The sequence below is a fragment of the Rana temporaria genome, chromosome 9, assembly GCF_905171775.1.
Source record: "Rana temporaria chromosome 9, aRanTem1.1, whole genome shotgun sequence".
Lineage (NCBI taxonomy): Eukaryota > Metazoa > Chordata > Amphibia > Anura > Ranidae > Rana > Rana temporaria.
In genome coordinates this window covers 110,494,712-110,516,970 of record NC_053497.1, presented here as the reverse complement: position 1 = coordinate 110,516,970, position 22,259 = coordinate 110,494,712, and the positions used below count along the sequence as shown (strand labels likewise).

General features: G+C 38.8%; 1 protein-coding gene across 4 annotated transcripts in view; it reads left to right on the top strand.

Moving 5' to 3' along the window:
* The window catches only part of NACC2 (NACC family member 2), a 241,520-nt gene extending 224,934 nt beyond the window's left edge, over nucleotides 1–16,586 (top strand). For all 4 annotated transcript variants that reach the window (XM_040324123.1, XM_040324120.1, XM_040324121.1 and 1 more), the window contains one exon: nucleotides 5,320–16,586. In XM_040324123.1, the coding sequence (XP_040180057.1) occupies nucleotides 5,320–5,825 (506 nt within the window). In that variant the 3' untranslated portion in view covers nucleotides 5,826–16,586. The remainder of the gene's footprint in view (nucleotides 1–5,319) is intronic.
* The last annotated feature ends 5,673 nt before the right edge of the window (nucleotides 16,587–22,259 follow it).

Sequence of the window (22,259 nt, the reverse complement as noted above, 5' to 3'; positions counted from 1 at the left end):
ACATATAACCATGGCATGTGTGCGCAATATATCATTTATCATTTTTTTGTTTTTGTCATTATTTAATCACTTGGGACAAAAAAAAAAAATATTCAATGGACTCAATATGCCTCTCAGCAGTTTCCTTGGGGTGTCTACTTTCCAAAATGGGGTCATTTGGGGGGGTTTTGTACTGCCCTGACATTTTAGCACCTCAAGAAATGAGATAGGCAGTCATAAAATAAAAGCTGTGTAAATTCCAGAAAATGTACCCTAGTTTGTAGACGCTATAACTTTTGCAAAAACCAATAAATATACGCTTATTGCGATTTTTTTTTTTTACTAAAGACATGTGGCTGAATACATTTTGGCCTAAATGTTTGACTAAAATTTATTTTTTTTGATATTTTTTACTTGTTATTTGTTTTGTTAAGAAAAATATATTTTTTTCAAAATTTACAGTCTTTTTCTGTTTATATTGCAAAAAATAAAAATCGCAGAGGCAATAAAATACCATCAAAAGAAAGCTCTATTTGTGGGAAGAAAAGGACGCAAATTTCGTTTCGGTACAACATTGCATGACCGCGCAATTACCAGTTAAAGCAGCGCAGTGCCAAATTGTAAAAACACCTTTGGTCCTTTAGCTGCATATTGGTCCGGGGCTTAAGTGGTTAAAGTGGTTGTAAAGGTTCAGTTTAAAAATAAATAAAACATGTCATACTTGCGTCCGCTGTGCAGCTGGTTTTGCACAGAGTGGCCCCAATCCTCCTCTTCTAGGGACCCTCCGCGGTGCTCCTGGCTCCTCCTCTTCTTGAGTGCCCTGTCGGAGAAGCGCTCTCCTTCGTGGACACCCGTGCGGGTGATCTCCCGTGTCCTACTTCTGCGTATATTCACACAGAAAGCAGGACTCGGCCCTGCCTTCCGACGCCGTCGTATTTGATTGACAGCAATAGGAGCCAATAGCTGCACTGCTATCAATATCTCCAATCGGGAAATGAGACACCAGCCAGGCTGGTGTGCTCATTCCAGTTGTGAGAATAATGGGGCTCAGGTAAGTATAAGGGGGGCTCGGGGGCGCTGCTGCAGCACAGGAGGTTTTTCACCTTAATGCATAGAATGCATCAAGGTGAAAAACGGTGAGGGTTTACAACCCCTTTAATATCTAAACCACTTGCAACAAAAGTGAATATGCCCCTAAGTGAAAATGTCCAAATTGAGCCTAATTAGCAATTTTCACTCGTCTGTGTTACAAGGTCTCAGGTGTGAATAGGGAGCAGGTGTGTTAAACTTGGTGTTATCGCTCTCACTCTCTCATACTGGTCACTGGAAGTTCAACATGGCACCTCATGGCAAAGAAAGCTCTGAGGATCTGAAAAAAATAATTGTTGCTCTATATAAAGATGGCCTAGGCTATAAGAAGATTGCCAAGACCCTGAAACTGAGCTGTAGCACGGTGGCTAAGACCATACAGCGTTCCATACAGGTTTCACTCAGAACAGGCCTCGCCATGGTCGACCAAAGAAGTAGAGTGCATGTGCTCAGCATCATATCCAGAGGTTGTCTTTGGGATAGATTATAGAGTGCTACAGAGGTTGAAGGGGTGGGGATCAGCCTGTCAGTGCTCAGACCATATGCCACACACTGCATCAAATTGGTCTGCATGGCTGTCGTTCCAGAAGGAAGCCTCTTATAAAGATGATACACAAGAAAGCCCTCAAACAGTTTGCTGAAGACAAGCAGACTAAAGGACATGGATTACTGGAACCATGTCCTGTGTGGTCTGATGAGACCAAGATAAACTTATTTGGTTCAGATGATGTCAAGCGTGTGTGGCAGTACTCAGGTGAGGAGTACAAAGACAAGCGTGTCTTGCCTACAATCAAGCATGGTGGTGGGAGTGTCATGGTCTGGGGCTGCATGAGTGCTGCCGACACTGGGGAGCTACAGTTAATTGAGGGAACCATGAATGCCAACATGTACTGTGACATACTGAAGCAGAGCATGATCCCCTCCCTTATTCCAACATGATATCGACCCCAAACACACCTCCAAGACGACCACTGTCTTACTAAAGAAGCTGAGGGTAAAGGTGATGGACTGGCCAAGCATGTCTCCAGCCCTAAACCCCATTGAGCATTTGGGGGGCATTCTTATATGGAAGGTGGAGGAGCGCAAGGTCTCTAACATCCACCAGCTCTGTGATGTCATCATGGAGGAGTAGAAGAGTACTTCAGTGGCAACCTGTGAAGCTCTGGTGAACTCCAGGCTCAAGAGGATTAAGGCAGTGTTGGAAAATAATGGTGGCCACAAAAAATATTGACACTTTGGACCTAATTTGGACATTTTCACTTAGGGGTGTACTCACTTTTGTTGCCAGTGGTTTAGACATTAATGGCTGTATGTTGAGTTATTTTGAGGGGACAGCAAATTTACACTGTTATACAAGCTGTACACTCACTACTTTACATTGTAGCAAAACGTAATTTCTTCAGTGTTGTCATGTGAAAAGATATCATGAAAAATTTACAAAATAGTGAGGGGTGTACTCACTTTTGTGAGATACTGTAAATCAATACAAAATGTTTTTTTTTTTTTAAATCATTGATTTTTATTCAACCTGTTTATTTTTTCTATTTTTTATATCCTTCTGTGCTTTTTTCTGGTGGTTACAGGGGAACAGTACACCCCAGATATTCTATTGACTATTTCACCTGTAACTAATATGTCAGTAATGACTTTGTATTATTATATATTAATTTAAAATTTGTATGTAGTTGCAATTGTGGTACTTACTGTTCTTTCAACATGGTACCGTTTTCACAGCTCCTAAAGCAGTAGGTCAACCGATTTGTCAAATGCATTGAGAATATACCCAAACCCCATCACTGCAATCAGCATACAAAACCACAATGATACTTTTTAAAGTGTGTAAAGGTGCCGTACTCCACCGATTCATCAATCCAATAAAATGAGCCTTTTTAGGTACAAAATTAACGAATCGCCTAAAAACACTTGAGAAGTTTTTTTTTTTAATTCTATTCACCTAGGTGGATGCAGCATCGGTTCCCCACTGGCTCAAACACCACACTGATCACTCACTTCTCAGTGCCCCGCGAGCAGAGAGCTGGTCCATGTCAGTCACCAGCTGTCTGCTTTGCCCCCCCCCCCCCCCCACGCTCCAGGGCTGTGGAGGTGGTGGGAGCGGCTGGCTCAGGCTCTCAGCGGATCAGGTGCCAAGTCCAGGCTCCTTGGTGGATCCCGACCATATGGTTGCAATTTTTCTTCAGCCTGGACCAGCTCTATGACATCAGTCGACAGCGGGCTTCAGCCTGCTGTCTACTGAAAACAGGTCACAAGAATACAGAACAAACTGCACTACTGTGATCCACAGGAAAAGTACAGCCAAACAAGCTTTGGCTGTACTTCTCCTTTAACAGAAAGACAACCTCTGATATAAGGTACTGTATTATACGGCCCCAGTTAAAAAACAATTGACAGTTGCTGGATTTTGCATATACAATCTCCACTGTGGATTAAAACAAAGAGTACTTTTTTCCTTTGTTAACACAGAACATTAAAATCTCACATGCAAATCAGTCTGTACCACCAGAATGGACTGGACATGAGAAAACGCTATATATTGAGCCTCTCTGCTGATTAATTCTCATATTTTGCTTAGTCACTATAAAGAATAAAATGTTTATATTACATGAGTCAAATGCAGTGTAATTAGAGCCAAACACCCATGTTGCGCGAGTCCGGAGATTACCTCTTGGAAGTCAATACAATTCACATTACTGCAGGTGAAAGGTAGAAGTCAGAGCAGTGTTTACCGAAAATCTACAACTTAGCAGATAGTGTGGATAAAGTGTAAGAAAAAAGCTGTTGTTTTCTTTACAGGTCTGAGGTACACCTGTTATAGAGGATATTGGTATAAAATGGCAACCCAGTATTATTGCAGGAGACTGTGCACTGGTTAAAGTTTTATTAAACCCAAAGAGAAAACATATTATATTGCAGCTTACCAGTTCTTCGATGTGATGGCTGCATTCGGGTTTGTTTTTTTAGCTTGCTTTCTTTTATTTTCACCTGGGGATCCAGCCAATAAGTTGTTTTTCAAAGGAACAAGCTCTCCTGAAAATGTAACGGTTAAGGGTGGTGAGACAAACCATTTATCACTAACAGGGGTGCTTACAGTGATCAACTTTTATTTATTCATGTAAAGCCTTTGTCCTAAAAGAAAAAAAACTTTTGCTGTAACTGCTTGTGTATTTGCAGTGTGAGCTGAAGTTTATCTTAAAAGAAGAAGTATGGGCAAAGCTCTTTTTTGCACTACTTCTCCTATTGATCACAGTTCCATTCCATACTCCTGTGACCGGTTTACAGCCAACAGCAGGATAAAGCCAGTTGCTCCCACCCCTCCACAGCCCAGCACTCCAGTGAGTAGAGAGCCGGTGAATGACATTCTCTCTGCAAACTGAATACTAAGAAGTGAGCGAGCAGCGGTAATTGAGTGCTCAGTTCTTGGGAAAAGGAACTGGCAGGGGACAGCTACAGCTAGGATCAGTGCTACAGCCATCTAGGTGAGTATGATTGTTTACTTTTTTGTATTCCCAAACTTTTCTTTTAAATTTTTTTAGTGTGTCTAAATCTGCTAGTCATCTACCCTCCTTTTCAGATTAACAATGGTGCTATCTGGTGTGCCCTCCACAGTGGATACAGGAGGTGTGCTACTCTAGCCAGGTCACCAGGTGAAAACAGAGGGTAAAAAAACAAATGCAGCCACCCTATCTAAGGATTGGTAAGCTGCAATATTACATTTTTGGTTTTGGATATAGTACCGCTTTTAGCTATCTTCAGAGTTCCATAGGGCATTTAGCATAGGCAAATATTGACTTTATACTGGAATATGGTGCTTGAGCCCATCCTTCCTGGCCCTAGTACTTACATGTAATAGGCAGCCACACTGACCAATAGGAAGTTTAGAATTTGAGGCTCCAGGAGCTTTTGCACACTATGCCACACTTGCCTCTCAGTGAGCCCTCCTCCAGCAAGGTGATGTCTTGTTTCTCCATTGCCGACAACTTCTCCTGGGCTTCTTCCAGGTGTGAATGTATCTCATGCTGGGGACGTGGACTGGCCAGCCACACAAGGAGCAACTCTTTAAAAAAAAAAAAAAGCATGTGCTGTCATGGAAGCACCATATAATTATGTTTTCACAAAAAACAGTTAGGTTACGGGTCATTTTTATCCAATAAAAAAAAATATATATATATTTTCAGGATTCATTTTTTTTTTTTGTATTTTTTACATTTAGATGTTCTTTTTGTGTATTTGCAGTGTATTGCCAGAACTTTGCGCCCAATTTCAAGGAGAGCGAGATGAACGTCATAGCAGCAGATATGTGCACTAACGCCCGCAGGGTACGTAAACGCTGGCTTCCCAAGATAAAGTCAATGCTGCCAGAAGGTGTGGAGATGTATCGTTCTGTGATGGGTGCAACAGCGACTGGTGTCCCACTGGAATCAGAATTCCAGCCCACCCCAGCCCAGGTGTTCGAGCAACGCATTTATGCAGAGCGGAGAGGAGATTCTGGCGCCATAGTGTCCTTGAGAACTAACACAACAAACATAGACCTCACCGCCAATGCTAGTCCTCCGTTCGAACAGAGCCAGGAGGCTGAAGGAGCAACAGGGTCCGTCATTCAGGAGGTAGGTGGCACTGATCCGTTGACATCGGACAACCCAAGCTCACCTCCAACTTCTTTCGAACAAGACGCCGGCTCCACCAGCAGGCCAGAGACCCCTGTGCGGAGACAAGAAGCTTCATACAGTGGGACTTTATAGATCATGAAGAAAAGCCAACAGGGAGTCCGCACGGTGACCTGTAAGGGAAGTTGTAATTCTAGCGCTGCTTGCATGCATTACTAATACGAAAAGAAAACAAAATGTGATCAGCCACTTACTTCAGAACTGCTATTTTTGCCTGACTAAAATGTGATTTTTATTCTGCTTGTATTTAAAACAAAAACACTCAAAGAACAAAAAAATTACAAAGGAAAAATAATCGCGTTCGTTATACTGTAAACGATCAGGTCGAATGAGACCTGCTTAGTTATAAAACAAAATGGGCTCATTTTTAAAATGGAATTTACTCTAATGAATGCATATATTTGTTTTATCTTCCACTCACAAAAGCACGTGTTTAAGAAAAAAAAAGTAAAAGTAAAATCAGCACCGTTCATTAATCCATTCATGGTTTAAATGGGACGTTACCATCACTTATCGTCTATCATCCTTCTATTTTGGAGCAAGAAATTTCTTGGGACTATTGCAATCTGCAAAGCAGGTTTAGGGGCCATCAAATGGCAAGTTTGTATGACATTGTGTATTAAAATGGAGATATTGGCCTTGTTTGCAATTCACATTTTTTTTATTTTTTTATTTAGATTAGCCAAAAACTTCTAGTTTTGAGAGAGTGACGACTTTGATATATCCACCTAGTATCTCCAAGGGTGTATAGGTGGCAACTAACAAGTTCTAGTTTGGAAGACCACCCACCAGTAGAATTGATCTTTGCTGGTTTATCAAACCAAACAATTAAATAAAAGCCAGCAAGCTATGTTACATTGTTTTGGCTTTGTTACCAATGTTGAAGTCATGATCTCGATTTTTACTTTTGGAAAGTTTAACCAGGAATTGCATTTACATGAAAAGTATAAAAAAGTTGCAACAGAAAATAGTTAAGTATTTGCACTGTTACAAATGTTCTTCTAAAAACCAATAACAGATTTTTTTCTCATACACAGGAGAGATGTAGTTAAAGAAGGAATATTGAACTTTTTTTTTCATAAAATATAAATATCTAGTTATTAGAGCATTTGTTTGGGGAGAATCTTAAAACGAATCGTTGCATGTATTGAAAACCATTTTATGGTAAACTATGAAACAAACTTAACAGTTTTAATAGCTAGTTTTTTTTTTTTGTGGAGATTTAACATTGGAAGAATTCCTTTCCTTGGGCTTAGTTGTTAAAAGGAAACCTCTATATCAATGTTGTTTGACAGATACATGCTTGGGTATATTCACTGATGCAAGTAGACTGAATGCAACACACATGGGTTTTGTATTTACTGAGCTCTGAATGGGTGGATTTGTGCTTCTGGGAGGTTAAGGCAAATATGTCTCTTCATGCACAAGTTGAATTTTGAGACTTCAGGTTTTTAGAGTCCACTTAGTTGAGGTTCTTGAATACTATTTGGTCTTGGCTGCTGTAAGGTTCTGCTTGGTGATTTGAGATGAGAATTGAAAAGGGCGGTACCTTCTTTAGGGCTTTCTGTATCTGTACAGGTTCTAGGCCTTTTTACTTGAGGATTTTGAAAATGCTTTTATACTTTTTTTTTTTTTTATCCATTAGCGAATAAGATGATCTAAACATGCCTATGTTGTTAAAGGTTCTAGGTTTATTAAATTCATGTCAAAAAGAAAGTCTAGCTATTTCTGAGCAATTGGAGGACAGTCTGGATAAAGTACAGATCCAGCCTAGAGGAGCTTTTGGCCTTCTTTTGTTCTTTCCTTTTTCACTGGAACATTATGTGTTTACCACACACTGCATTTGTCATGTAAAATCAGATTATTGATTTTTATATCAGTCTTAATGCATATTTTAGAAAGTATTCCCTTCTGCCTTTTGGATATCTCCCAAGCTGCCATAAATTAATGGAGTTTGTTTTTGATGCATGCATTTCCCAGAATCCTCTGGGGTCCTACAGAAGAGGTAGAATCAGGTCATCATCCGTTTAGACTTTCTCCTTTTGCTCAAATGTGAATACAATTTTTGTTTGGCTTTAGATGCAGATTAATTGCACTTTATTCTAAAAAAAAACACTTATAATGTCCTAAAAGGCACAGAGCTTTGCAAATGTATTATTTTGAAGAACAGAATAATTGATGTGCACTTAGATACAGATAGTTTATTATAGAATTAGTTACAAGGTACTTTGTTAAATATGGAAAGAGAAGAGAGTGATTTCAGTTGTTGACTATATACCAGCGGAAAGATAAGGTTAGCACAATGCCGATTCCTTGCCTTAAAAGATCTACAGAAATAGGGTAAAGGGACCACCATAAAAAATGTAGGACAGTGATAAATTACAACAAGGCTGAACATCCTATCAGTAGTTGCAGACCTTTAAGCGTGTTGTCACTTGAAGTTTTAATACCTAAAAGGCGAAGTGCTCCCCAGCCCCTGGATCTCAAGAGAGGCCAAGTGACAATGCTCAGTTGTTAGCTGAGCACTATTAAAAGCGTGTTAAAACTTGTTTATGGAGTCTACAGCCATTGTCATGTTTGGAGCTCCAAGAAAATGGTTTAGAATGTAGAAAGAACTTATTGTTCACAGCCAGTTTGTGATCCTTGGTTGGCTTCCTAGGTTGTCAGATTGTTTATTATCTGTATGAAAACTCAACACTCGTGTGTTTACAAGATTTAACTTTGAGGGTACATTACTGGATTATTATGAGCTTTGATTAGTGAAGATGGACACATACCTTGCTAAAAACACCCATAGCTAGGACATATTTTCCATCCTATATGTAAATAGGTTCTGACTTGTTTTTTTTTCGTTGCAAGGATCAAACAGTCTATGCATTTTGAATATACAAAAAATATATATATATATTTAGGACGATAACAAAATGGGAAAACTGATTATCATGTGGTGTTTCCAAACAATCATGCTCTAACATTTTTGGGCATTTTAGCTGGCAAAGATTCAATTTAAGCTACTTATCTACTTAACTATGTTAAATTTGGATCATTGGCTGGTTGTCATTGAGCAGGCAATAAATAGGGCCATTGGTCCCTGGTTAATCAATCCCAGTTAAGTTATGTCCGGACCAAATTATTTTCCCTGAGCTATAGCCAAATGACCAGATTAAGAAAAAAAATCCCTCTTTTTACTTTACGGATTGATATGAATTGGGTTGTTCTTTCTGTATACAAATTGCTAGCCATAATATGAATTGTCTGATAAAACACAACATTAATGATTACAGGTACTTAGCAGTTTAGAAATGAGATTTAGGCACAAGCTAGTAGACTATAGTCTAGGTAGAACAATTGAAAAACAAGGTACCCTCTTTAGCACAGTGGACCTTGGGAATGGTATCTGCAGTGCAGGTATTAATGTATTTGAAGATCAATAAAGGTTAAAACCAAAGCGGTATTAATCTGCAGAACTTATGAGAAAGCACTTATTATATTTGGAGTGAAATGCGTGAGTGTGTGTATTTTAAGTGATCAGATTTTGTGAAAACAGTGGCAGTTCCGGAGAAAGGCCTTGAATGTAGAATATGTATGTTTTTTATGAATGTTCTTTAAAATCCCAATTTCAGTCAAAACAGAATGCTTTTGGGCCATTTTGGCCTAGTGTAGAATAAAATTCACTTATTGCACAGACTGTATTAACAAAACTAAAGTGATGTATAGAGCATAACTTGATTTGGGGAGTTTGGAGAGGCACCTTGCACAATGGGAGAGAAATATATATTTTTTATTTACCTAATTTCTTCCTGTACATATTTTAGTTTAGGAAAGCAGAAGATGTAGGATAAAACTGTTAAAAATGTGAATGGTATAGGACTTGCTTATCACATGGTGATTCATGCAAGTCATTTGCACTAACGTTTTCTGTGTGTCGAGAATTAACGATGTGAAAGACTGCGTGGATGATCATTTCTCATTTTGGAAAGATTTTACAAAACAAAAAATAAAAGGGGTGTTTAGAATGTTCAGAGAACTTTGATTGTATAGGCTTTCCTGAGTGCCTTATTTTATTTTTTTTCCTTTTTGCTAATATGTGAAAAATGATTACATTTCTTTTATGTCTGTAGGTGGAAGCTCAAATCATTCTTCCTAAAGGGATTAGTCAAAGTTTATTAAATCCCTCTTGTTTACAGCAGTATATTTGATTAGCCAAAAGAAAAATGTAGGCTATTGTCTAGAATTCGGAGTAGGTTCTGTACGAAACAAAAGTGATTTTTCTTGTTTTCAAATGAACATTTCTTGCAGTCTTGGCAATATTAACATGCCTGTGTGTTATAAAAGCACTTTCCCCCTCCCAAGCGTTTCATGGGATTTTAAAGGAGAATTAGTACACAGTCATTTTTTTTTTTAATTTCTTTGCAAAAAAATATTTATTTGATCCCCCCCAGCACATCCTTACTTCTACAAAATGCAAACGCAGAACAAAATTGACAGAATGAATTAAAAAAATACAGAAATAGAATGTAGCGTATGTATATACTACAATTCTAAAAATAGCATATTTGGTGCAGATTCTCCTTTAAACAGATATAGTTGGGTGAAACAAAGCCTGAACATCCCGCTATCTCAGTCTACACATTTAGTTTTACAGTTTAACACTGTATTCTATGGTTACGTTGCATTATTAAAAGGTCAGAATGACCTCTTGTCTTGACTCCTTTATGTCTCACTGTGCTGCAATTACCAACAGATCAGAAAATGTATATATTTTACATTTTTAGCTAGGCCTCCAGAAAAGAATGAGTTCTGCTTAGTTCTTTGTGGGAGGTTAACACAGTGCCAAGTCTGGCTTTTTTTCCAAACTCAGATGTTAAAAAGTAGAAAAGAAATGGTCAGAGTGCAATTTGCTAACCTGATGTTATTTAAATGGTTTGTTTGTTTTGTTTTTTTTAGTACATTTGACCCTTTTTTTTTGTCACTGTTGCCCTGGTTTGTTAATTGGTGATCCAAGAATTTTCTTTTAATTGCAACTTAAAGACCACCTTTACCTTTTTTTTGCAGTTATATCATTTTGTGTGAAATAAAATGTTCATAAAAATTGTTGGCAAAAAAAGCTGAACAATTTACAGAAGTCTACTTTTTAAACCTGTCTAATCCAAGGACCGTGTCATTTGGTTGTATGTTTTGTGGATCAGTTGACTACAAAGGGATTTGTCATTCCCACTTGTTGGGAAAATTAAAAACATTTTAGGGCATGTACATTACTGTATCTGTATTATGTGAAGCACATTAATTTTAAAAGGTCAGTCCACCCAAAGGTGATATTAGTTATTGGTGCAATGTTTAAATAATGTTGCAGTTTAAATATGGCAAAACGTTGTGCTCCTTCTATTTTACAATGGCAAGTGCTACTTGTAATTAAGACACATACACATCCAACAAAATCTTTTATAAATTTCTTGCAGTGCTTCACCAAGCAAAATATTCTACACTTGTGCAAAAAGATTGTAACTTGTGTACTCCTACTATAAGTAAAAATTCTGATTAAATAAATAATTTGACCTCACACTGCATTTATCAAGGCAGAAATGTTTTCCAGGCACCTTACTACTTTGTGCAGGAGATTAATTCTTCCCATATCCCACACATAGTATGGACATTGTGCTATATGCTTGAAGACGACAAACCTGCGCATTACAGGAGTGCTCACAGGAAGAAATGATGAGGACTTTTTCACACCTGGAGCTTACAATAAATGCCCATTCACCTCTAAAAACAGTGTAAGGTCAAATAATCTGTTACGTTGGAATTTCTACCAATGCTTTATCGTCCATTTTGCATAAGGGTAGAATGTGGTGAATGGTGCTGGCTTTTCCCTCATACTCCATGAAGTCTCATTGCTTGCTGCATTCTCCATATTGTATAAAAAATGAACAAGGTGGACTGCCAAATAACTTCCATGGCAGATGAAAATAGAGTGATAACTTTTTCAAGTCTGCGAGAGATGCATGAATCATTCTATTAAATTCTACCTAAAACTAAAACCTAACTTTTGGATGGAATAACCTTTACATGTCTGAGCACAGTGGTACTGCAAATGTATAGGCAAACAGCACATGAAATGTTCCTGTCTGAAGTATTGCAGAAGTAGCACTTTAAGTTAGGTATCAATAGATTGCGAGATGTCAGTTGGAAGGATTCTGGCAAAAAAATCCAGATAATTTTAGCCTGATTATATGTGCTGCGTAGACACTCCTAGTGCCAGTCTTATATGATAGTGGTGGAGGGATAACAACCACTTTTCGGATGGTAGTCTCTCTCCCTCAAGATCAGTTGGCCAGGAGATGTCCTCAGAGGTTCCAATGTGTCCTCAACTATACAATTGTTTCCCAAACAGCGGATTTAGATGATAAACATCACACACTAAATTTTTACTGGTTGGGAAGTGCAGTGCTATCTCATATTAAATAATTACAACTTTTTAAGAGTTTGTAGATCAATAAATGCCTCTTATAGGAAGGATGTCCTGCTCACTTCTGCTACAGCTTCTCTGAAAGCCAGCTAAACACACAGAAAAACGTCAAAAAAAATAAGAGACGTCAAAGTTTTTTTTTTCACTAAAATACACATCTAAAAAATACCTTGCTTTTAAGAGTGTATATTTTTTTTTCAAATTAACATTTATCTTTGTGGGCCTTTAGCTGAGCAACTTGCCCCTGATGAACAGATAATCAGCCATCCTCATGAAAGTTGGCACAAAAATATCTGCCTATTTTTGGAGGTAGATTAAACCTTGAGAAAAGTCAACATTCAATAACTGAAACCTCCAACTGGTTGAGTTCAAATTAGTGTACCTAAGTGATTAAACATATTGTTTAATCATCAATGTACCCAAATCTAGATTGATGTTTGGTGCCAGCTCAGAGGTCTGTTTTAATTCCTAAATGGATTTGCACATCTCCATTGAGGATACTTTTATTTTTTTAATTTAATGTCCTCAATGCTGTATTTAAATAACATTGACCAACAGTTGAATGTGCAGGACAACTCATAATAGCAGCTTGTTGTAAAGACCTTGAATTAATAGGTTTGCTTAATTCCTTAATATTTGTAAGCAGACTAGAAAATGTGTTATTGGGATTGGTTTAGAGATACATTTATAAAATTATCATCATCTTTCCACTCAGCTATCAAAACTCCACAATTTATGTCAAATTTGGGCTTGACCTTTTGGAAAATATAAAATGACAATGACATTCCACAGAGGGTGGCAAAGCACCTTATTCAAAATATGTGGCCCCTTGTTATGTCTTTGTCCAAGTAAGCACAGCTAATGGACATGCTGACTTTTACCAACATATTTGAGCGGGCAAACATTGGGTCTTATTTCAAGAAGTGCCTTCAGATAAAAGGTGATACACAGTGTTTGTGTCATTTGTTTAAGTATATTTAATTTCATGATCTAAATTAACCAGAATGCAGTTTTGTCATATAAAAAAAGCACAGCCCTACAGTTACCACCACTCGAACACCGTGAAATTACAATCAAGTATTTCATAATATGCCCCAATGAGGTTGATTTACTAAAGGCAAATGGACTTTTTACAAGAACTTAGTAAATTACATCCATCATCGAATCCTGTGCACACATGTGGTCTTTGTTTTTTACTTTCCTTGCATGTGATGGAGTATTATTTGCCAAGTAAAGTTTCACCACGACCACTACTAGAATTCCCTCGCAAAGTGAACAGCCTATATGCCTTTAGTAAATAAACCCCAATAATAAGAATCTCCTTAGGGTTAAACTTCTTATTTAAGCCTCAGGTTTCTAGGGTCTGGTGTTCTTTGCTGTTGATGCACGTGGTCTCAACATGCCAAGATCAATAGAGCTTTTCAGACATCCTTTAGAAGTGGTGATCTTTTTAATTCCCTTTCCAGACTTATAATGCATACACAAATTATTTGAAATAATTCCACTGTCAGAAAAATAATCTTTAAATTGTCATATATTTCAAATAACTGCTAATATGTCCAGGACTGAATGGCTCCGACCATTAAAGTCTCTAGGAACCCCAAAATGTTATTGCTGAATTTGTGGATAACTCTTGCAACACTTGGTATCAAAGTGCATGCATGAATGCATGCATGCATCTTAAAATCAGAAAGATTGCACCAATTGCAGTTTGTTCCAGAAGGTCAGGTTTTTGCCTAGACATTCGATGGCAATGTATATGAAGATTGATTATTCAAAGATAGAATTGTTTGGTCACGTTACAATAGACATGTTTGGCGCAAATGAAAAAGACAGCAAAAGAATCTCATAACAACTGTGAAGTATGTTGGGGCAAATGTTATGCTCTGGGTATTCTTTTCTGCTTCAGAGCAGATTGCAGCCATCTCAACCATACATTGTGCATCATTTCGAATTGTGCTTGATAAGAATGTGATGCCATCTGTCCAAACGTTGAACCAGAAATTAGTCTTTCAACACCATTATAATCTGAAGAACACTACCAAATCCACCATGGAATGTTTAAAAAAAAAAAAAAAAAAAGAAGAATATGGGGTTATCAAAACCATGTTTTGATTCCATTTTGATTTTGTAAGGGATTTTAAAACTCACAGTTGATGCAAGGCAACCTACAAATGTCTTGCAACTAAAGAAATTTAGCATGGAGAAGTGGTTAAAAGTCAGTTTCAGAGAAATTAATCAAAATGCCCACAAGAAATCATTCCTGCCTTCCACAATACATCCTTACATCTATTGTTATTTTTGTTGATTAAATGATTGAAAATGTGCAAATATTTCTTGTTTGTATTCCAAGTTGATTACCTTTTATTGGTCGGCACAGTTTTGATAAATATCCAAAGTTTGCCTATTCGAATATGTTGAAATTGTTCATTTCCATGAGGTGTACTTAATTTTCCTTATGACTGTGTTTATTTAACCATGTTCTCCAACAGATGGTAAATTCAAGGCCTTTTACCTAAAACTTTTATTTTTATTTTGGGTGGAGGCAACAGTATCAGCATATAAAGGTTAGTTTTAAAGCCCTGTCGTTAAGATCCCCTCCATAGTTGCTTCGGGATTCTCCTCCCTTCTATATTATTTCCTCTGCTGCTTCCTCTGTCTGGATGTCATCTGTGTAAGCAGCTAAGGGGAAGAGATTACTGAAGGAACTTCAGTTCTGAATTTTTACACAAGTGTTAAAAGTAGGTATAATGTTACACCCAGGCTGCTTACATCACCTTCTACCAAGCCATAAGAAGATATCTAAGAAGCCATAGATGATTCAATTCACTTTCCTTCCACAATAGGTGAAAGGAAAGAAAATCGTTCATCAACACAATCAGTGTTGATGGGGGAATGCCTGCTGCAGCAATATTGGCTATTGTGTTCTGCCGATAGGGAGCCTTCTCGACCAGCAGAACACAATGAATCCTGCTAGCAGCTAATAGCCGCTGGCAGTAATCGCAAGTAAAAACAAAAAGCATTTAGGGTGCTTATACCCAAGTCAATTGATAAATCAACTTGGGTACAATCGGCCTGCCCATAAAATGGAGCAAATCTCAGATGGTCACTGCTGAACCGGCCGAGATTTGATCCATCTATGGCCAGCAATATATTATTGTAATATATTTATTGTTTAGGATGGAAAACTTCTTACCAGTTTATTGTGGACTAGTTTATATTTTATATAGTTTCTAGTATATAAGCTTCTAGTTTATATTGTCCCTTCACCTCCTGTTCCATTGTCATATGTCACTGGCACAAGAAGTGAAAAAAGCCAGATAAGTTCGAACCTTCTCCTCTGTCCAAAATGAAAAGTTTTGGCTGGAGTTGGGATTTAATTGTTGTTCTATGTTCCTTCCAGCTGCCATCTTTGCACTCCAACTACGTTTTGAGGTAGGTTGACACTCATACAATGCAAAGTGTTATATGGATAACATTTTACAAGCAGTTGAACTGAATATTATTACAGACTATAGTGAACAAAGTGTGGACAAGTATAACATATACTAAAAAGCACAGCCACAATTGAGCCACATATATACTAAATGCTGCACAAGGATAAAAACAAAAAAATCTAACACGGTAATATAAAACTATTTAGCCCATTTTCATTTAAAAATGTACAAAGTCCGACACCCCCACCCTTGCAATTGTATAACACACTCAGTTTAAGAACCAGTTACTATTTTTAATCAACTTCTTCCATTCAAAGCATTTTGCACATGATCTGTGATTCATTGTTAACACACAGAGACAAAAAAAGCCAAAACATGCACTACTATTTTTAGCAAAATAAAAAGAAGTGTGGAGATGTCTAAATATTTTTGACTTGCACAGTTGGATGGCATGTGATTTCAAATAAAACATTAATCCTTTCGACAGAATGTTTAGGAATTGAAGAAAGATACACAGTTCTTTTTAACGCATCTGTTTTAGATACAAAGTAGTACTGTATTTTATGACTGTTAAACTTTTATTTTTTAAGTTTGTGCTGTCAGAAACTTAACAGAGACACTGGTGAGTTATTTTCATACAGACGCTTTTTAATTTTTTTGTTTTTGTTTCATCCACTGGTACGTATGTGCTGTTACTATGTATAGTTTAAGACTGTTATTTTGTTACCATGGTTGTCTGCTGATATCAAAAGTAAAGAGAGAAAAAAATAGAAATAAAAAAAGGGTATCCAACATTTCAACAGACGCTCATAACTGTTTTTCATATCATAAAACAAGGTTTTAAAGAAAACAGCTCCATCAGATACGGTCATTAACTGTAAGATGCTTTGTAAAATTCACATTTACAGAATAATAAAGTCAATTGAAAATTAACCTGTTGTTTCCTTGTTTTATCTGTGTAAAAGAGCCTTACAGATAAGGTGACAATAGACAAGATGTGTGCAAAAGACAAAGAAAACAGAGAGTGGATGATAATGACATGGTGGTCTACAATGCTTATACAATCCAACAGCACCCTGCAAAGCATGCTTTTACATTGTATGCTTGGGTCAGCATAACCAAATGTCCCCCTTTTACCCTCCATATGAATAAACCCCGAAATGGAAGGAACAGAAAAAAACTGTTGATTGCTCAGCATAAAAGTAAAATGGGAAACGTTTTAAATATACACTATATTGCCAAAAGTATTAGGACACGTGCCTTTATACAAATATGAACTTTGATGGCATCCCAGTCTTCGTCTGTAGGGTTCAATATTGAGTTGGCCCACCCATTGCAGCTATAGCAGCTTCAACTTTTCTGGGAAGGCTGTCCAAAAGGTATAAGTATGTGTCTATGGGAATGTTTGACCATTCTTCCAGAAGCCCATTTGTGAGGTCAGGCACTGTGAAATTGTCCAAAATGTCTTAGTATGCTGACGCCTTAAGAGTTCCCTTCACTGGAACTAAGGGGCCAAGCCAACCCCTAAAAATCAACCCCACACCGTAATCCCCCCTCTCCACATCAGTGACCCCCCCCCCCCACATTTCACTTCTGGAAGAATGATCAAACATTCCCTTAGACACACTCCTAAACCTTGTGGACAGCCTTCCCAGAAGAGTTGAAGCCATTATAGCTGCAAAGGGTGGGCAACTCAATATTGAACCCTATGGACTAAGACTGTGATATCATTAAAGTTCATGTGCGTGTAAAAGCAGGTGTCCCAATACTTTTTGTTATATAGTGTAAGTGTTGATAATTTTTGTACCGAGGCTGACTGTTTACAATGAGGGAAAAAGTGTTTGATCCCTTGCTGATTTTGGTACATTTGCCTACTGACAAAGAAATCATCAGTCTATAATTTTATAGGTAGGTTTATTTTAACAGCATAGGTGTGCGCAGCCTATTGCATTAGGGTGTGCACCCTAAAGATCAAACGCATTGTACTGATTACTCATGATGAAAGGGAAGGGGTCGGTAAGTTACATATTTACCGGCCCCTTCCCCCACTCATCCTAAAACATCCTGCAGCACAGCTGGAGGAGAGGAGAGTAGGGAAGCCGGAAGCGCTGCGGGGGGAAGGAGGTGGGAACCAGGGCAGTAGGGGGAATTTGTGCTGCACAGGGCGATTAGGGTGTGCCTGGGCACACCTGGCACACCCTAGTGCACGCGCCTATGTTTAACAGTGAGAGATAAAATAAAAATATCCTCAACTGACAACATTTTATATCAGATGACTCACTCCAGCTCAGAATGACTCTAAAATGCAAGAGACAAACTATAAGTTGATGTCGCGTTGGTACAGGGTCCCTGTGGATTTGGCACGGATGCACCCTGCCAACTCTGATCTGTGCTGGTGGAGATGCAGAGGCCAGGGAACCCATCTACATTTGTGGTGGGAATGCCCTATAATTGTACCTTCTGGACAGACGTTGGAGACCAGGTTAAGGAAGCTTTGGGGATAGATATCCCCCTCTCTCCGATCCACTTTCTCTTGCACATCCCTCCCATGCCTATCAGTCGCTACAAAAAGAGCGCATTACCCCATCTGCTTGATGCCGCTAGGCGGCTACTTTCGATTTACTGGAAGAAAACGCAGATACCGAGCAGAGAGGAGTGTATACGCAGGATAGATGAAATCAGGGAAGCAGAAGAATGGATTGCAACCTGTAAAAGGTACTAAGGATGCACACAATGCCCAGTGGGCTCTCTGGATAGATCATTTCTCAGACCCCAATCATATCCCCTCTAGTCTAGACGAATCCCTGCTAAAACTAGCAGGCCCAACCGTGGGTCACAACAGGAATATCAACCCCCCATGAAATGGAGCGTAGACTGCGGACATTGCATAACCGTTTTTCTTTTTACACGATAGCCTGGTGACTGGTGGTCCGGTGTCGGCAAGGTGAGTCCCTCATACGCCTGGTGAGATTCTGATCCCCCCCATTTCTTACGGTTAAATATTTCAAAAGTTTTTTGCTGTTGATGGTAGATACCCCCGAAATGCTGAGAAGGTTTCATGCGACAGGGCTTATAGCCCCACACATAAGCACCCTGAGTGGCGGCATCAGAGCTGTGACTCTCAATACTGTAAGATGGGGGAGGGGGGGCTGGGCTTGCCTATAGGTAAATGTCAGCAGAGGAAGTTTACTTCCTCTTTAATCCCATAGAAAATATGTGAAGGAAGCTGAAGGTTCAAGTGACCAAACACCAGCCTCAAAACCTTAATGACTTGGAGAGGATCTGCAAAGAGCAGTGGGACAAAAATCCCTCCTGAGATGTGTGTAAACCTGGTGGCCAACTACAAAAAACGTCTGACCTCTGATTGCCAAAAGGGGTTTCTCCACCAAGTCATGTTTTGCGGAGGGGTCAAATACTTATTTCACTCATTAAAATGCAAATCAATTTATAACTTTTTTGAAATGCGTTTTTCTGGATATTTTGGTTATTCTGTCTCTCACTGTTAAAATAAACTGACCATTCTAATTGTAGACTGGTCATTTCTTTGTCAGAGGGCAAATGTACAAAATCAGCAGGGAATCAAATACTTTTTTTCCCTCACTGTATATGTGCATTAGTTCCAAGGCACTAAAGTGAAAGCTTTAGCTTGGATTACAAGTGATGTCACCATCCCAGAACTAATACTGCAGCTCAGGGGTGTGAAAATGCACCTTACATAATGAATTTCACCATGACATCTTGCTGTGAGACCAATTAATCTTTGAAAACGTAAAGTTTGCTGGTCTCCAATCATCTGCTCTTTACATAAAGCTTTTTTTTCATATAAGTCTTTTTAAATAATCAATTAATTCAGGGTGCACCCAACAAATTAGTGTTGGTTGTCCTAAGCAATAGCCGGTTCCTTTCAGACTCACTCTTTCTAACTGAAGGTCTGTATGCAAGCTTACAAAGCAAAAAGGAAGAAGGGGAGGAGTCTCTTGTCAGTTTTATCCAGCTATGTGTGGAGCTTGAGCTATGCAGTTCTGTAAACACAAGTCTTTAGAGAAAGAAGTCCAATAAAAAAACAGAACAGGGTTATGCATGTTTGTAATTTTGCCTTGACAAAGGGGCCCTCTCCATGGTCCTGAAATAATGGCTAAAAAGATTGTTTGAATTTAAAACATAACTAAAGCCTTTTTTGTTCTAGTTCAGACAACTAAAAATGAGAAGAAATCTCCCTCATAGCAAAAAGGAAGCCACCGGAACAGGGAACTGGTGTCCCCATTGGAATATTTACCCTCAGCTCTTTTTTTCTGAGGACAGCTGTAAAATATTACATGTCCTGTCATTTTCTCTTCCAGTGATAAATGGTCATTGGGACCAATGTTAATTTTGGCAGCAAATTTTGATTAAGTCTTTTGACTAAAATGGCATTTAAGTTTTAGTCACATTTTAGTCCTCTGCGATTTTTTTAGTCATATTTAGTCGACAAAATTCCGAGTACTTTTTTAGTAGACTAAAACTAATTTTAGTCGTTTAAAATCTAATGGGTGTAGGTAAATTGTAATGCAATTATTTAAGGATTTCTCATACAATTTCCAACCTCATTATATACTGCTGGAGTAAAAAATCGAATATATATTATTATTTATGGTACAGTAGAACCTTGGATTACGAGCATAATCTGTTCCAGGAGAATGCTCGTAATCCAAAGTACTCCGCATATCAAAGAGAGTTTCCCCATTGAAGTCAATGGAAACTAAAATATTGACTTCAATGGCATGCAATACTGAATGCGGCCAGAGGCGTGGGGCGCCGGAGAGCCTCGGAAAACGGCCGGAAAGGCCCAAGGACAGTTCGGCTGACCTCGGCAAACATGGAAAGACTCTGTTCACGAGCCTTTTCGAGGTACATGTCCTCGGGCTCTTTCCGAATGGCGCAAAGCTCTGGGCACCCCCACCTCAGGCCAAACGAAGTACTGCACACCGCTTTGGCCCTGCTTGTGTTGCAAGACAACACTCGCAAACCTAGTTAGGATTTTAGAAAATACAGTGCTCGTATTGAGAAACGCTTGTTAAATGCGTTACTCACAATCCGAGGTTCATCTGTATTTAGGCTTGAACATGCACTGTAGACCAGTTTTAATTTTAATGTCAAATTTCAATTTAATTTTAGTCTTACTCTTGCCATCAGTTTTAGTTTTAGTCATATTTTAGTAGACAAAGAGGGTGAATCTCACCAGTGAGGACAAAAACTCAAAATAAAACCTGACCTATATCTGCCTATATTACTGGAACATAACATTTTTCTTACTCTTTCATTACGACATATGGGATAGTATTCTGGCAAAGCGAAACTGTACAGATAGTGAAGTATAACCCCTCCCTCTATTAGCATGCCTCGATTTTGTTTTACTCGTGACCTTAGGAGAACGGACCGATTTTCTCTGCTCTTAGAAATGCAAACCCTCTTTCCTTTTACTGAAGCTGAACAATTTGCCCCAGTGACTCTGCAGCAACTGATCAGCTACTCCATAGCTTTGCTCTGGGAAGGGAGAGGGGGGTACGTACCCAAAGCCCATCATGAAAAAGATTGGAATGTTGTGCAAGGCACTGAGTAAGCCACAGGTCCTGTGGCAAGATACATCTGCCTAGGGGCACTCCTTAGAAGATTGTCTGAATATTGTATGCCCCAATAAGGTGTAAACACAGAGCCCTTTCCAGTACCTGGTTGCTGTGACTAACAGAACGTTCCCAAGACCACCACTACTTCCACTTGTTCACTGCTGCATAAGCCTATCAGATGCAATTGTCTTATGGGTCACACATAGGAATGTACTAGTGGCCTTTAGGTAAGCAAGCAATCACCTTGTGCTTAACCCCCTCACTCCTTGGATGTACGATGTCTGTCCAAAGAGCTGAACTAATTAGCCAGGCTCTGGTACACGCCCTTCAAGTTAATCTCCCAGCTACACTTTGCTTTTGACAGTCCTAAGCTGTTTGTCATTCTGAAGTTGGGGCAGCCTGAATCTTGTTCCACTATTGCTGGGTAGGATTTGTCAGCTCATCGTTCAAGCTTTTGACCTCAGGGGCAAGGGTCACTTTCCCAGTCAAAGTGCACTCCACTTGATCAGTTAGTGCTTCTTGGGCTTTCCAGCATCAGGTAACTTGCTCAGACTGGCTAGGAGACCACCCAATCATCTGTTTACACATTTGTGTGAACAGGTGAATGTTCAGGCCTCACTACATGCCAGCTTTAGTCATAAAGTTCTGGTGTAGGCTCCTTTTGAGCTTCCCTTGTTGACCTATGCTGTGTCCTTGTGGGTCTGTTAACCTTTTGTTTGCTGTTGTCACCCTTTTAATTGGACTGCTTTTGGGCATCCTGGTGTTTCAGAATTATATTTAGAGCCCTATAATGTAGGACTGAATAAAAGGACGTTTGTATATAAAATCCTTTTCTTGGAGTACATTACAGGGCACAGTTTTTTTTATCCACTTTCATCAATGAAGAAAGACTGTATTGCTCCACTGCAGGCACCCCTACCCCCTACTCTTCTGAGCAGTAAGTGCAGGCTTCTAGAAGTTTTCCATTTGCTTTGTAACCATGACAAAATAAGCCATTATTTGT